General features: G+C 41.0%; 1 protein-coding gene across 1 annotated transcript in view; it reads left to right on the forward strand.

The window, feature by feature from the left end:
• The window catches only part of LOC124257676 (kinesin-like protein KIF14), a 26,362-nt gene continuing 9,692 nt past the window's right edge, over nucleotides 1-16,670 (forward strand). Inside the window, exons 1-14 of the mRNA XM_046691804.1 lie at nucleotides 1-1,339; nucleotides 3,074-3,328; nucleotides 4,799-4,889; nucleotides 5,440-5,538; nucleotides 5,904-5,987; nucleotides 7,090-7,197; nucleotides 7,544-7,660; nucleotides 8,070-8,188; nucleotides 9,685-9,783; nucleotides 13,505-13,578; nucleotides 14,051-14,192; nucleotides 14,555-14,618; nucleotides 15,939-16,123; nucleotides 16,286-16,388. Of these exons, the coding sequence (XP_046547760.1) occupies nucleotides 663-1,339; nucleotides 3,074-3,328; nucleotides 4,799-4,889; nucleotides 5,440-5,538; nucleotides 5,904-5,987; nucleotides 7,090-7,197; nucleotides 7,544-7,660; nucleotides 8,070-8,188; nucleotides 9,685-9,783; nucleotides 13,505-13,578; nucleotides 14,051-14,192; nucleotides 14,555-14,618; nucleotides 15,939-16,123; nucleotides 16,286-16,388 (2,217 nt within the window). The 5' untranslated portion in view covers nucleotides 1-662. The remainder of the gene's footprint in view (nucleotides 1,340-3,073; nucleotides 3,329-4,798; nucleotides 4,890-5,439; nucleotides 5,539-5,903; nucleotides 5,988-7,089; nucleotides 7,198-7,543; nucleotides 7,661-8,069; nucleotides 8,189-9,684; nucleotides 9,784-13,504; nucleotides 13,579-14,050; nucleotides 14,193-14,554; nucleotides 14,619-15,938; nucleotides 16,124-16,285; nucleotides 16,389-16,670) is intronic.

Consider the following 16,670-nt stretch of genomic DNA (forward strand, 5'->3'; position numbering starts at 1 on the left):
GTAATGGTATGTGTCTGGGAGTATATGTGTGCACGTGTCAAGAAGTGTTTTGTGTTTATCGTGACACCAGCCGGTTAAAAGCGTTTTAGGTAGCTTGTTCGACTGAGGCCTCCTGTGACTCAGAAATGCCCCTGAAGAAAATGTCTATTTCTAAAAATAGTAGCCAATCAGAACCGCGCTTGTTCGAATTAGCCGAAAGCTGGCGCAAAGGCGAGGTAATTTCAAAACAAGTTCCCAAGTGGATAATGTTTGCATGTGATGGATTGTTCAAATGGATTACAAAAAGATGAAGGATTATGTACAGTGTGTAATCATGTGATCTAACTAAAAAGCACCAGTGATTGACTATGTTTGTGAGTAATGGCGTGTGCGCGAAAACTGTACCTTACATTGTAGATTTCATTTGGTCTCGGCACCGGTTGACATTGACATTTGGTGGCCCGTGACTGTTGAGTATCGAGAGAGATTAACAGGTAATCCTGGTGCGTGCGACTGATTCCGACCGAATTCATTCCTTACAGTGCAACCAGTGTCACTGGATTAACAACGAAAAGTACGCTTGAGACCTTTAGATTGTGTCATGTTGCCGGGCGAGGTGATTTACTGAGTGTGATATTTTATACATTGTGGTTTGATAAGTTGATACGACACTGAGAGTAAACATGTCGGGAAGGATAAATTCACCGAAAAAGACCACGCCTAGGGGGAAGAGTAAAAGGCTTCTACCTTATGTTCCATCCAATCCACAAACAAGAGGTGTAACGTTCAACGAAGAAACGGTTGAAACTTCTATTGGAGGGACACAGTCCACTGGAGTAATTAAACCTGAGGCAGCTATACAACCCTTGTCCCCAATGGAAAATAATCTTATGTCAAGATTTGTGTCCAAGTTTACAGAGAAGCTTGGATTAAATATTGGTAAAGAAAACAAAGGCATGGATAACCCACCTCAGCCAATCGACACATCTACTCCTGACTCAAGTCTTGATGAAACAAAGGATCAAATCATGAAGAAAACAGATGAATGTCTTCCAAAAGAGAAAAAACTTGAAACACTGCCCCCAAAGGTAAAGAAAGTTGACGAGGCTCCTAAAAAGCCCATCTTTGATGTTGAATTAGCGCCTCCATGTACAGATCCGTTTCGAACACCAACGAAAGTTGCAAGACGTCATACGCTTGAAAGCCGCATATTTCGGACACCCGACTGTTACAAAGTTGTACAGATGGAAACTCCTCGGAAATATGATGTGAGTTATGACGACCTTGGTGATATTGACAGTGATGAAGACAGCTGTACAAGTGTCACTGTGGCCGTCCGCGTCAGACCACTTAGTCAAAGGTAGGTTGAGTGTCTCCAAATAATTGTTTGACAGGCCTTAGAGAGGGTCATCAAATTGTGACTATTAGATTTTCTAGCTTCAACATGTTCAATAAGTCACATTTAGGGTCTTAGATCACTTCATAATCTATGACATGACTACTTTTCAATTTCAAGAGATATTCATGATGGCATTGATTGAGGTTCAGCATTGTATCGTGTGTGATGAGGAAAACTGATTATAGATAAATATCCTGTTAAAAACCATTCCCAGCCTTTTTTGTGGGGCGAGGGGGTAACAACTGATTAAGACTCAGAGTTAGGGTTAAGGTTAGACTAACTTAGAGTTACCTGACCCTAACCCTGATATGGTTCATAGCTTATTCACATTCTTATACTATTATAGCTTTTAGATGTAATATATGTTTTTAATTAATGAGTTTATTTAATTAATTTTCTTTGAGTAACAGTTTAATCAATTTAGGTGGGTGCAATGATCGGAAACCTTACCATTATTGAATATGTGATCCTGCAATCAGAGCTCCAGATAAGATTTAGCTCATGTGGGTACTGTACCCACTGTATTTTTTGGAGTGGGTATTATGAATGTTGAGTGGGTATTTCATTTTCCGTTACCCACTGCTTTCAAATATGTGCATATTTCAGTCATTTTACTCACCTAAGTATATGTCATTGAGTAAGTTACTAAGCAGGTATGTTCTGCCTTATGTCATACCTAATCAAAACCAACTTTAATATAATGGAAATGATTTCATAAAAAATCACTCATCCTATACTGACAGTACAGCTTGAAAGCAATCGATGTCTTTTTCATTACGCAAGCGATTTTTATAAATATATTCCGTACGCATATGTTTTAAACTTTTTGCGTATCTAACATTTTAAATGCGTAATTGGTACGCAACAATTATGTTTTCAATGCGTAATTGGAAATTTTCTATGCGTATTTTACCCGGATACGCAGCTTATCTGGGCCTCTGATGCAATGATGCATGATATTCCACATGTACACATGGTGTATGTCCAGTTAGCATGATCATGGTATTGGTAATAATGATAATCATGATAATTGGCAAAAGTCTAAACATGCTAAAAGTAAAATAAACTCACAGCAGTGTTTGAAATGAACACATGTAAGATGGCTTCTGGTATGTTTCAGTCTTTCAGAGACGTCTTTATTATGTTTAGCATTAGTTTTTTCATCATATGCATTAGGTTTGCGATTAGGATAGTTTGACTGTCTATCTTAACCTGCTAATTTCATCTTTTGCATGAAAATTATGGTAATCCAAGCTTTCCTTTAAACATGTTAAACCACCAGAAATAATGCTGTGTTCTACATAATGTAACTAAATGTTTATGTTGTATGTCAGGAAATCTTCTTATTCATGAGGGGCAGTGGGGTAGCCCAGTGGTTAAAGCGTTGGCTAGTCACGCCGAAGACCCGGGTTCGAATCCCCACATGGGTACAATTTGTGAAGCCCATTTCTGGTGTCCCCCGCCGTGATGTTGCTGGAATATTGCTAAAAGCGCGTAAAACCAAAATTCAGTCAGTCAGTCAGTCAGTCTTATTCATGATAATGAACATGATCGTGATAAAAGTTGAAAGTGTAATAATGAGTTTTCAACATGTTCAATAACCAAGATTATGTTGTAAACCTGAACCCATGTTGATCCTGTGCACGATCATGACAATGTACACATCATACACATAAATATTCCATCCTGTTCCAGAGAATTATTAGACCCAAATGTCAAGACGGTCGTGTCAATGAATGGCAACGAAACCACAGTGACAGCAGAGAATGGTTTGACCTACCGATTCGCCTATGACTTTTCCTTCTGGTCATGTGAGCGAAGTCACAGCGAGTTCTCGAGTCAGCAGACCGTCTATGACAGCCTGGCCCAACCCCTCCTCGGCAAGGCCTTCGAGGGCTACAACACCTGTCTCTTTGCCTACGGACAGACGGGCAGCGGGAAAAGCTATAGGTTTGCACTTACTTGTAAACAGAAATTGTTAAGATATGTGATGTTTTGAAACATTTCTTTTAAAACATGTTCAAGTGTGTAACACTGTTGCACAAAGCTATCGTAACGGTGATTGTAAGTCCCATACTTACATAGGGCCTAAAAAAAATAATGTGGTTCCGATTACCCGACCGACCCTTGAATTCTGGTGCCGACCCTAATTTTTTTCAGCGGAATGAATAAAATAAGCTGTCAGAGACCATTGTTTCTTCCAGGCACCAACAGATATCGGTCATTCTGATAGAGAAAGTCAATATGATGGCCGCAAGCTTCATTAAAGAAACAAATGTGTTATTACTTTGTTCTTTACTTCTAAAAAAAAATGTAAAAAAAAATAAATTCCGACCTAGCTACCCTAAATTTTAAAGAGGTGTAATCGGAACCACAACATTTTTTTAATTTGGCCTAGGGAACAAAAAAAACAAACCCAAAACCACCCCACCCCACCCCACCACCAACAACAAATGTCCGTTTCCGGTAACCCGACCGACCCTATCCTAACCCACCTGACCCTAAATCTTTTTTTAACCAAGTCAAAATCATGACTGTAGTGCATTTCAACTCATCATTTTCATCCAAATCGAGTATGATATTTTCATGTTTTTGGTGTACGGAGGGCTAAAATGGATTGCATTGAATTGGCATAATGGGCTCTCACTGACAAAACCTGCACATAAATAACATAAATAATGATTTGATATAGAAATCTATCCATATTTCATCACAAGACATTGTGACAACATGATATGGTATCCTTGAAGACATTTTCAGGTGCCCACCTGGTGCTAATAGAAAAAAAGAAGTAAAAAAAAAAGAAGATAAAACCAACCCACCTACCCTATTTTTAAAAAGCATGTAATAAGAAACAGATATATAATTTTTTGGGGCCTTACGTTGTTGTAGCACTAGACCTCTTTGAGCAGTGAGGCGCAGGGTGCCGTTGTATAATTATAGAAGGAAGGCTTCAAACTGCCTCTCACTTATCATTCTTATAAAGTACCAGCCAGCCTTCTAGAAGAAGCTGCCTTAAAATGTCTCGGACAGTGTAGCTTCTGTTGGGAGTTGATAGCTGTAAAGAGTGAGTGAGTGAGTTTAGTTTTACGCCGCACTCAGCAATATTACAGCTATATGGTGGCGGTCTGTAAATAATCCAGTCTGGAGCAGAAAATCCAGTGATCAACAGCATGAGCATCGATCTATGCAAATGGAATGCGATGACATGTGTCAACCAAGCCAGCGAGCCTGACCACCCGATCCTGTTAGTCGCCTCTCACTCAGTCATGCCACCAATTGTTATTGCATTATTAATTAAGAATGTCCTGTCATGGCATCAACATGATCACTGATGATGAATTTAGGGTCCTTAACTTCTTTTGAGCATGCTGAATAGTACAGAAACACCACTGTTCATCCTTGTGTTTTGTTTCACAGCATAATGGGCCACGGCTCTGAAACCGGAATTATTCCACGCTTCTGTGAGGAGCTTTTTTCTCGAGCAGAAAACTTTCGAGATAAAGACAAGGTAAGATTTGTAGACTCTATTACCATTCAGTTTGTACATGATGTAAAACCTTGTAAAAGATGATTCACTCAATGAAGATACCTGTCTTGTGTCACAATGGTCTATAGACTGTATGTCTTGTACTACAACGGTATATGCACTGTATGTCTTGTGTCAATAGATTATGGACTGTGTGTCTTGTATCACAATGGACTGTATGTCTTGTATCACAATGGACTGTATGTCTTGTATCACAATGGACTGTATGTCTTGTATTACAACAGTCTATGGACTGTAGAGTGTAAGTCTTTTATCACAATGGACTATGTACTGTAAATCTTTTATCACAATGGACTATGGACTGTAAATCTTTTATCACAATGGACTATGGACTGTATGTCTTGTATTATAACGGTCTATGGACTGTAAGTCTTGTATCACAACGGTCTATGGACTGTAGTGTATGTCTTGAACATGAGACTGATTTGATTTTGGATAACATGGGCTGCTATGACATGTTAACCATCCGATTCTGCTGAAACACTAAAACAAGCAAATGTTTCTATTTCAGGTGAAAATCAGCGTTGAAATCAGCTTCTTTGAGATTTACAATGAAAAGATTCATGACCTGCTGATGTCATCTAAGGACAAAGGGGGCAAGAAACCAACAGTGAGTTAACAACAATGGACATGGGTGGATCCAGGAATTTTGAAGGGGGGGTGGTGTTTCAGGGGTTTCGAACCCCCTGAACCCGCCATTGGCTCTGCCAACGCAAAAAAAGTCTTTAATGTGGTCTTAAGTCATTTTCGAAGTGGGGGGTGGTGGGGTGTGTGTGTGTGTCGAACCCCCTCTGGATCCGCCAGTGATGGATATTAAACTGTCTCAGAGCTGTTTTGTGTGCTTAGAGTTGATGGGATATCTCAACTGTTACCATGTTATCATGGTGTTGACAATCCAATGTTAATAATCGTTTGTAGAGAATAATGTTGTTTATAATGTTGTTTGATATTAAATGACATGTTCGTGTATTTCAGCTAAAGGTTCGGGAACATCCAGTGCTTGGGCCATATGTTGAAGGACTGTCCACCTTTGTTGTCAACTCTTTTGAAGATGTGAAGGTTAGTTAGTAGGTGCCGCGATCATGTCTTCAAATAAATAGAAAATGAAAGGAAAGCAACTGGGGATTTACCTTGAGTCCTGTATTTGAGGGTCCCTGGGACTCATACTCTTAATTTTAAGAGGTCCTGGACTACAAAATACTGTGTTGTAATATTATTGTAATTCACTTACTGTTGTATTGTGTAAATGAAGTATAGGTGGGTAGTAGGAGTGGGTACTGGTGGCTATATCAGCATGGACCGGATAGCGGTTAGGCTATGGAATCAGTCAGAGAGAAAACTTCAGAGCACATGGTCATTTGACCTGCCATGTGGGCAGCCATTTAATCAGAGACACACAGAACTACAAAAACAGGATTGGAAAGCGAAATTAGGCTAATTAAAGGGTATAAAAGTGGGACTGCGGAATCGGATCCACATTAAATGTTAAAACAATAGGGAGCATTTAGGGGCTGCAAACACTTATCAACATATTGTGTATCATGATCATCACATTGTAACAGTAATTAAATTGCAAATGATATCATAACCCGGCTAGTAGCAGACTCAGTGATAACGTATTGTTACTTGATCTAAATATTTACAAAAAGTATTAGGACTTTTTCTGTGTCCCTGTCGATGTGCTAATACATTTTGTTGCGTCCATTGTCAATTTTTATGCATATAGGATGCAGGAATTCGCGCCTCGTAAATCCCTGAAAGCAACATTCACTCCTCACTACGGTGATTGGATGGACACAATGGATGATGGCTATCACTGATCCACGTCAGTGATAAGGATTATAGCTCAGACCTGTTCTATACAGCTGTGGTACAACCACCCACATAGTAGTGCCCATATCCTCATCCCGCGTACTCTGTTTATTTCAAACCTGTAAAGATCCAGGTTAGAGTTGATCTTCAGTAACCCATGCTTGTCGTAGGAGGCGACTAACGGGATCGGGTGGTCAGGCCCGCTGACTTGGTTGACACTTGTCATCGTTTCCCAATAGCGTAGATGATGCTCATGCTGTTGATCACTGGATTGTCTGGTCCAGACTTGATTATTTACAGACCACCACCATATAGCTTGAATATTGCTAAACTCTCTCACTGTTTCCAGGGCTGGATCACGCTGGGAAACAAAAACAGAGCCACAGCAGCCACGGGGATGAATGACAAGAGCAGCAGATCCCACTCCGTCTTCACCATCGTCATGACGCAGACCAGGGTCAGTTGCAGCATCTCATTAGTCAGTAGACAAGGGGGAACTTCATCATTGATGATGTGATAAAATTCCGGCCTCTGAATGGTTGTTTTATTTGTTCAAACCTTGACGCATCATGAATTTTTGAGAAAAATATAAATGCTGTCAACATGATCAGTAATGAAAGGTTGAAGACATACAACATGATGCAAATGGTTTTGTTGTCAGTTTGAGCCATAGATATGTTTAATGGTATTGTATTATGATTTATACTCCAGTAGTGACTGTGATGAGGTGGTAAGTACATAAGTAGACACAGTCTGTTAGCCCAGGAACTGCATGGTGTATATACGATGTTATCTCCTGTCAGACGGAGCATCTGGAGGGGCAGGACCATGACAGCTCTGTCAACAGCAAGATAAACCTGGTGGATCTAGCCGGGAGTGAGAGACAGTCAGCGGCACAGACCTCCGGCGAGAGACTCAGGGTAGGTGCACAAACATTTCGATATTATTTTGATGAATCATTACGCTAATACACTGAAGAGAAATATTCTGAATCTTGGCCCAAAATATGAATGTGGGTTTGTCATTTGAGATTGGTCAGGCCTGGTTACGGTGTAGATCTGTCCTGACAATATCAATCACTGGACTCTTTAAAGGTCGCTGTCATACAGCTGGAATATATAATGCTGCTGTACATCTGATAGAAATATAGCAGTTTAGTAACTGAAATTAAATGTCACTAGTCAATAGTCTGAATGATGTGTCAAGTGAAAGTTCTTGTCCAGTAAGATCAGCTTGTTCTAGTTCATATTGAAAATATTGCTAAAATATCAGTTTGTGTGAGTAAACTAACAAGTATTTTGAGCTCACTGTTTATATGTTGCATGATAGGAAGGCGCCAACATCAACAAGTCCCTGATGACCTTGGGGAAGGTGATCTCCCTTCTCTCAGACCAGTCCACTTCCAAGAAGAAGCGTTTCATTCCATACCGAGACTCTGTGCTTACATGGTGAGTACAGTTACATTCCATACTGAGACTCTGTGCTTACATGGTGAGTAGTTACATTCCATACCGAGACTCTGTGCTTACATGGTGAGTACAGTTACATTCCATACCGAGACTCTGTGCTTACATGGTGAGTACAGTTACATTCCATACTGAGACTCTGTGCTTACATGGTGAGACTCTGTGCTTACAGTTACATTCCATACTGAGACTCTGTGCTTACATGGTGAGTACAGTTACATTCCATACCGAGACTCTGTGCTTACATGGTGAGTACAGTTACATTCCATACTGAGACTCTGTGCTTACAGTTACATTCCATACTGAGACTCTGTGCTTACATGGTGAGTACAGTTACATTCCATACTGAGACTCTGTGCTTACATGGTGAGTACAGTTACATTACATTCCATACTGAGACTCTGTGCTTACATGGTGAGTACAGTTACATTCCATACTGAGACTCTGTGCTTACATGGTGAGTAGTTACATTCCATACCGAGACTCTGTGCTTACATGGTGAGTACAGTTACATTCCATACTGAGACTCTGTGCTTACATGGTGAGTACAGTTACATTCCATACTGAGACTCTGTGCTTACATGGTGAGTAGTTACATTCCATACCGAGACTCTGTGCTTACATGGTGAGTACAGTTACATTCCATACTGAGACTCTGTGCTTACATGGTGAGTACAGTTACATTCCATACCGAGACTCTGTGCTTACATGGTGAGTAGTTACATTCCATACCGAGACTCTGTGCTTACATGGTGAGTACAGTTACATTCCATACCGAGACTCTGTGCTTACATGGTGAGTACAGTTACATTCCATACCGAGACTCTGTGCTTACATGGTGAGTACAGTTACATTCCATATACGAGACTCTGTGCTTACATGGTGTACAGTACAGTTACATTCCATACCGAGACTCTGTGCTTACATGGTACAGTTACATTCCACGAGACTCTGTGTTACATTACAGTTACATACCGAGACTCTGTGCTTACATGGTGAGTACAGTTACATTCCATACTTACATGGTGAGACTCTGTGCTTACATGGTGAGTACAGTTACATTCCATACTGAGACTCTGTGCTTACATGGTGAGTACAGTTACATTCCATACTGAGACTCTGTGCTTACATGGTGAGTACAGTTACATTCCATACTGAGACTCTGTGCTTACATGGTGAGTACAGTTACATTCCATACTGAGACTCTGTGCTTACATGGTGAGTACAGTTACATTCCATACTGAGACTCTGTGCTTACATGGTGAGTACAGTTACATTCCATACTGAGACTCTGTGCTTACATGGTGAGTACAGTTACATTCCATACTGAGACTCTGTGCTTACATGGTGAGTACAGTTACATTCCATACTGAGACTCTGTGCTTACATGGTGAGTACAGACATTAGACAACCAACACTCTGTGACTTACTTTTATTCACTCAAACTCACTCTGTTACTCATTTTCTTATTGCGGCAGGCTGCTGAAGGAGAGCCTGGGTGGCAACTCGAAGACGGCCATGATTGCCACCATCAGCCCAGCAAACCACCATACAGAAGAAACACTCAGCACACTCAGGTGAGATCTAGTCGTAGACGTTGAGGAATGGGTTTTCTTGTTATAGGGGCCCAGTGATGAGCATCAATGTGGCTACAATGTGTGACCTGGCTAAATGTGTGTCACCCTGCCAGAATGTAGTGGATTCAGATATGGTGTTGCTCTGGCATGTCATCATGTAACTCTGGGATGTCATCATGTAACTCTGGCATGTCATGTAACTCGTGGATGTCATCATGTAACTCTGGGATGTCATCCTGTAACTCTGGCATGTCATGTAACTCGTGGATGTCATGATGTAACTGGGATGTCATCATGTAACTCTGGGATGTCATCATGTAAGTCATCATGTAACTCTGGGGATGTCATCATGTAACTGGGATGTCATCATGTAACTCTGGCATGTCATGAAACTCTGGGATATCATCATGTAACTCTGGGATATCATCATGTAACTCTGGGATGTCATCATGTAACTGGGATGTCATCATGTAACTCTGGGATGTCATCATGTAACTCTGGGATGTCATCATGTAACTGGGATGTCATCATGTAACTCTGGGATGTCATCATGTAACTCTGGGATGTCATCATGTAACTGGGATGTCATCATATAACTGGCATTTCATGTAACTCTGGCATGTCATCATGTAACTCTGGGATGTCATCATGTAACTCTGGGATGTCATTATGTAACTCTGGGATGTCATCATGTAAGTCATCATGTAACTCTGGGATGTCATCATGTAACTCTGGCATGTCATCATGTAACTCTTTGATGTCATGTAAGTCATCATGTAACTCTGTAATGCCATCATGTAACTCTGGAATGTTATCATGTAACTCTGGGATGTCATCATGTAAGTCATTAAGTAAGTCATCATGTAACTCTGGGATGTCATCATGTAACTCTGGGATGTCATCATGTAAGTCATGTAACTCTGGGATGTCATGTAAGTCATTATGTAACTGTGGGATGTCATCATGTCACTGTGGGATGTCATGTCACTGTGGGTTGTCATGTCACTCTGGGATGTCATGTAAGTCATCATGTAACTCTGGGATGTCATCATGTAAGTCATCATGTAACTCTGGGATGTCATCATGTCACTCTGGGATGTCATGTAAGTCATTATGTAACTGTGGGATGTCATCATGTAACTCTGGGATGTCATGTAACTCTGGCATGTCATCATGTAACTCTGGGATGTCATCATGTAGCTGTGGCATGTCATGTAACTCTGGGATGTCATCATGTAACTGTGGGATGTCATCTGGCATGTCATGTAACTCTGGGATGTCATCAAGTAACTCTGGGATGTTAGTCATGTAACTCTGGGATGTCATCATGTAACTCTCGGATGTCATTATGTAACTCTGGGATGTCATGTTACTCTGGGATGTCATCATGTAACTCTGGGATGTCATGTAAGTCATCATGTAACTGTGCGATGTCATCATGTAACTCTGGAATGTCATCATGTAACTCTGGAATGTCATGTCATCATCTGGAATGGAATGATGTCACTCTGAATGTCATGATATTCTGGAATAGGGCCGGTGGGGTAGCCTAGTGGTTAAAGCGTTCAATCGTCACGCCGAAGACCCAGGTTTGATTCCCCACATGGGTACAATGTGTGAAGCCCATTTCTGGTGTCCCCTGCCGTGATATTGCTGGAATATTGCTAAAAGTGACATAAAACCATACTCACTCACTCTGGAATAACATAACATCCGGAATAGCATGATGCCACACTGGAATGGCATGGCGCCATTCTGTCAGTGCCATATTTCTGGTATCTCTGGTACAAGAATTTGAATAATGTAAAAGAAATGTTTTTAGACTTCACAATGAAAAAAATACAAATGTCATATCACTCTGGGATGACATCATTCTGGAATCTGGAATGTCATGACCCCACTTTGGAATGACAGCACTCGAATGGCATGACATCACTCTGGAATAGCATTTTGCTACTCTGAAATGACAGCATTCTTCAATGGCATGACAGCACTCTGGAAAGGCATGACAGCATTTGGGAAGGGCCTGATGCCGCTCTGGAATGAAACCACTCTGGAATTAAAGGACATTATTTGGGAAGGGCTTGATGCTGCTCTGGAATGACAGCTTTCTGGAATGTCATGACATCACTCTGGCAAAGCATTTTGCCTCTCTGAAATGACAGCATTCTTCAATGTCATGACAGCACTCTGGAATGTAATGACAGCATTTGCGAATGGCATGATGCCGCTCTGGAATGTCATGACGTCACACTGGAATGGCATGACAGCATTTCGAATGGCATGACAGCATTTCGGAATGGAATGCCACTCTGGAATAGCATGACATGACACTGGAATGTCATGACGTCACTCTGGAATAGCATGACATCACTCTGGAATAGCATGTTGCCACTCTGAAATGACAGCTTTCTTAAATGTCATGACAGCACTCTGGAATGGCATGACAGCATTTGGGAATGGCCTGATGCCGCTCTGGAATGACAGCATTCTTCAATGTCATGACGTCACTCTAGAATGTCATAAGATCACTCTGGAATGGCAGGTTGCTAACCTGAAATGACAGCATTCTTCATTGGCATGACAGCACTCTGGTATGTCATGACAGTATGCTGGAATGTCATGACAGCACTCTGGAATGGCATGTTGCCACTCTGAAATGACAGCATTCTTCAATGGCATGACAGTAAGCTGGAATGGCATGACAGCACTCTGGAAAGGCATGACAACATTTGGGAATGGCATGATGCTGCTCTGGAATGACAGCTTTCTGGAATGTCATGACATCACTCTGGAATGACAGCACTCTCATGACACCTCTCTGGAAAGGCATGAGAGAATATCATTCTCTCTGAAATGAATGAAATATCATTCTCTCTGGAATGGTATGACAGCAGTTGGGGATTGCATGAGGCCGTTCTGGAATGTCATGACGTCACTCTGGAATGACAGCATTTTGGAATGTCATGACGTCACTCTGGAATGACAGCATTCTGGAATGTCATGACGTCACTCTGGAATAGCATGAAGCAACTTGGGAATGACCATAGAATGGAATAGTCCATCACTCTGGAATGGCATAACACCACTCAGGAATGCATAACAGCATGATGTCACTCTGGAATGGCATAACAGCACTCATGGAACGCTGGAATGACATCACGTGGGAATGACCATACTCTGGAATGTCATGACGTCACTCTGGAATGGCATAACAGCACTCTGGAATGTCATGACGTCACTCTGGAATGGCATAACAGCACTCAGGAATGTCATGACGTCACTCTGGAATGGCATAACAGCACTCTGGAATGGCATAACAGCACTCTGGAATGTCATGACGCTACTCTGTCATTACCATATTTCTGGTACATTGTATGTCTGGTACAAGAATTGGAATAATGCGAAAGAAATGTTATTAGACTTTCCAATGAAAGAAAAACTGACTGACTGACTGAGTTTAGTTTTTACGCCGCTTTTAGCAATATTCCAGCAATATCACGGCGGGGGAGACCAGAAATGGGCTTAACACATTGTGCCCATGTGGGGAATCGAACCCGGGTCTTCGGCGTGACGACAATGAAAGAAAAAAAACCCAGTGATTTCATCACATTTCAGACTCTACCATCAAGCCTATGACCTATCACTGAGAAGTGACTGTTATATCACTGTACTGTATCTGGGTTTGAGTAACAGATTCCATGTCAACTTATCTCCCCAGATATGCCAAACAGGCCCGATCCATCGTGAATGTTGTGCGTGTCAATGAAGACCCCAAGGCCAAAATTATTCGAGGTGAGTTGAGAAAGCAGAAAGCGTTTTTTTAAAAATATAATTGCAAGAAGTTTCACATATTTAAAATCATTCAGGAAAACATGGCTCACCTCAAATGATAGTACGAAAAAACCCATGTTATTAACTAAGAGTTACTTCCCTTCCCTTAGCACATAGTCACATATTCTGTTCATGTTAATGCAACACGTCAGCATGGTAACTCATAAATAAAGTAACAAATATTAGCAATTATTTGTATTGCAGTAAACATGATTTAGACTGTCCCAAGTACTATAACTGTTAATTTGCTTGCAAATTTTTTAAGTTAGGAATGAAATGAACTTATAGATTCAATGAATTTCAGTTTACTCTGGCACTTTTTGTATGTAAACAGATCTAAATATATCCGTATTGCTTTCATAATATTTCATAAGTGTCATCATGTGTGCTTTCTGACGGTATTACGATAGTCAAGTACCATGGTTGTTTGCAGAGCTGCGGTCTGAGATTGAGAAGTTGCGGGGTAAGACAGCTGGGAGTGTCTGTGATGAGAGCCACGCCTCCAGTCTGGTCGAGATAGCCACCCTCCGAGACAGGCTGATGGAGAAGGAGAGAGAGATGGATGAAATGTCAAGGTCAGACCACAACCAGCCCACTCCTTTCTTCACTCTGTCCCGTGTTTTGTGCACTTTCTCAAGATGAAAAGATTATATGAACATGTTCTTAATAACCTATAAGGCTTTGAAATTGAAACAGTGGAAGGAGGGTGAGAATGAGTAGGTCAGTGTGACGGTAAATGTGAGTTGACTTTGAGGTTTAAAGTCAGAATGAGTGTGAGCGAGTGTGAGAACTGAGAATGGCATGTGGCTGAAAACTGCCATGCCTGGCAAAGTGTAGTAAGGTGAATGTGAGAGGGTGTGAATATTAGAACGAGTGTGTGAGTGTTTGAATGTGTATGTGTCAACTCATTCATCCACTTCACTCTTTCTTCTCCCAGGTCCTGGCAGGAGAGACTCAGAAGGTCGGAGGAAAAAAAGGTTGCTGAAGGTCGGATGCTGGAGGTGAGTTGGAGCAGATGACAACTCCGGATAACAAAGGCTTGATCCTTGAGAACACTGAATTGTATTTATTCCTAAACAGCATTTAAGTTTCAAAAGGTTAATTGTCTCATTTCATCATGGCAGTCTATACCTTTACCACTATTCTGATGCACAAGCCTAGTAAACTGTGGTCTGGCCCTTGGTGAGGAGGGGTAGCCTAGTGGTTAAAGTGTTTGCTTGTCATGCCGAAGACCCGGGTTCGATTCCTCACATGGGTAAAATGTGTGAAGTGCATTTCTGGTGTCCCCTCTGTGATATTGCTGGAATATTGCTAAAAGTGGCATAAAACTAAAGGTCACTCACTCTGGTTAGCTTGGCTCATTATATTGACACTAAAATCTGAAAAGATGCCAAGAGCCATGTAAGTGCACTCAAAGGTTTTGTCACATACTGCGATCACATGTTGAGTTGGTTTTCAAATTCAGTAGTGTATTGATTGAACAATTAATGGCAAATTCAATATTTTTTCTCCCTACAAAGACATTATGTAGACTAGGAAACATTTCCTCAACAACCATGGAATTGTTAATGAGGTGAACTTCCTACACTTGAGCTGACATGGAAGGCATTGAAACTGCTTCTGTGATGCTTACTAGACAGCTTCATACAGATATTGGGGTTAGAATAAAAGCAAGATAGTATGGGGTGAGCATGGTTTGATGGGGCAGTATCAAGGACACGTTGCCATCATCAGGGCTCGCTTTAGTGCTTTGTTACTGGCACTGGTGCAACCCAATATTACAAAGTGCAACCTAGCTATTAGTCTAACTTGCATCAGGTGCAAGTCAATTTTTGAGTGGGTAAACTTCTAAATAAAACATTGAAGTAATTCAATAGCATATTTCTTTCATTACATATTGCTATAAAAGCAGTGCAACTGGAATTTGTCTGGTGCAACTACGTTTTTATCTTAGGTTGCACCTGGTGCAAGTAGGTTAACATCTCTTAAATCGAGCCCTGATCATGATGGTTGGGAATGTACTTTTTCATAATATACACAAGAGACATGAATGTTTCATCCTGTTATCAGACAAGGTTAAAAGGAATCTGCTTGTATATATACTGAGAGAAACAAATAAAGGAACACAGGAAAATTCAAGCGTTCTTTGATAATTTCCAGTTTTCATCACTAGCTTTGAATAGTGCTGTGGGAGGAAATCTGAGAATAGATAAAGGAACACTGCTATGAAGTGGTGTTGCCTTATTTGTTTCCCCCAGTATATGATTTTAAATTGATGAAATATACTATGAGTATGACGAAATGAACTTTCTTTCCTTTAGAAATCAGGCATTGCTCTGAAAGTTGACAACAAGCTCCCGAACTTGGTGAACCTGAACGAGGACCCGCAGTTATCGGAGATGCTGCTCTACGTCATCAAGGAGGGGCAGACGCGGGTCGGACGGATGAGTGAGACGTCAAAACATGATATACAACTCAACGGGGCACTTATTGCTGGCAATCATTGGTGTGTTGTTAATCACTCAACTTCATACTGGGATATACTTGATATTTTCATCATTATTTTGCATCAATTAGGAGTTTTGTGAAAAACTATCATTGGAAATGTGTTTATGTGTTGGTTATTTCATTGAAACATTATTTAGAATGATGTGGATGTCTGTTTCAGCATCATCAACAACGTGGAGGCTGTGATAAGCATTACACCAATCGGAGATGCACCTACCTATGTCAATGGGAACCTCATCTCAGAGCCCACGATACTCCATCATGTAAGTCTGACACAGTCATACAGCTGAGTGAATGAGAGCCGTGAAGATCTGGGCTAGAATTGATCTTCAGTAACCCATGCTTGTCATAAGAGACAGATTGGGTGGTCAGGCTCGCTGACTTGATTGACACATGTCATCATATCCCAATTGCGTAGATCAATGCTCATGCTGTTGATCACTGGATTGTCTGGTCTAGATTTGATTAATTACAGTCCACCGACATATAGCTGGAATATTGCTGAGTGCGGCGTAAAACTAAACTCACTCACTGAATGAATGATA

The sequence above is a fragment of the Haliotis rubra genome, unplaced genomic scaffold (assembly GCF_003918875.1).
Source record: "Haliotis rubra isolate DU_JTF1 unplaced genomic scaffold, ASM391887v1 Scf117, whole genome shotgun sequence".
In the NCBI taxonomy this organism is placed as follows: domain Eukaryota; kingdom Metazoa; phylum Mollusca; class Gastropoda; order Lepetellida; family Haliotidae; genus Haliotis; species Haliotis rubra.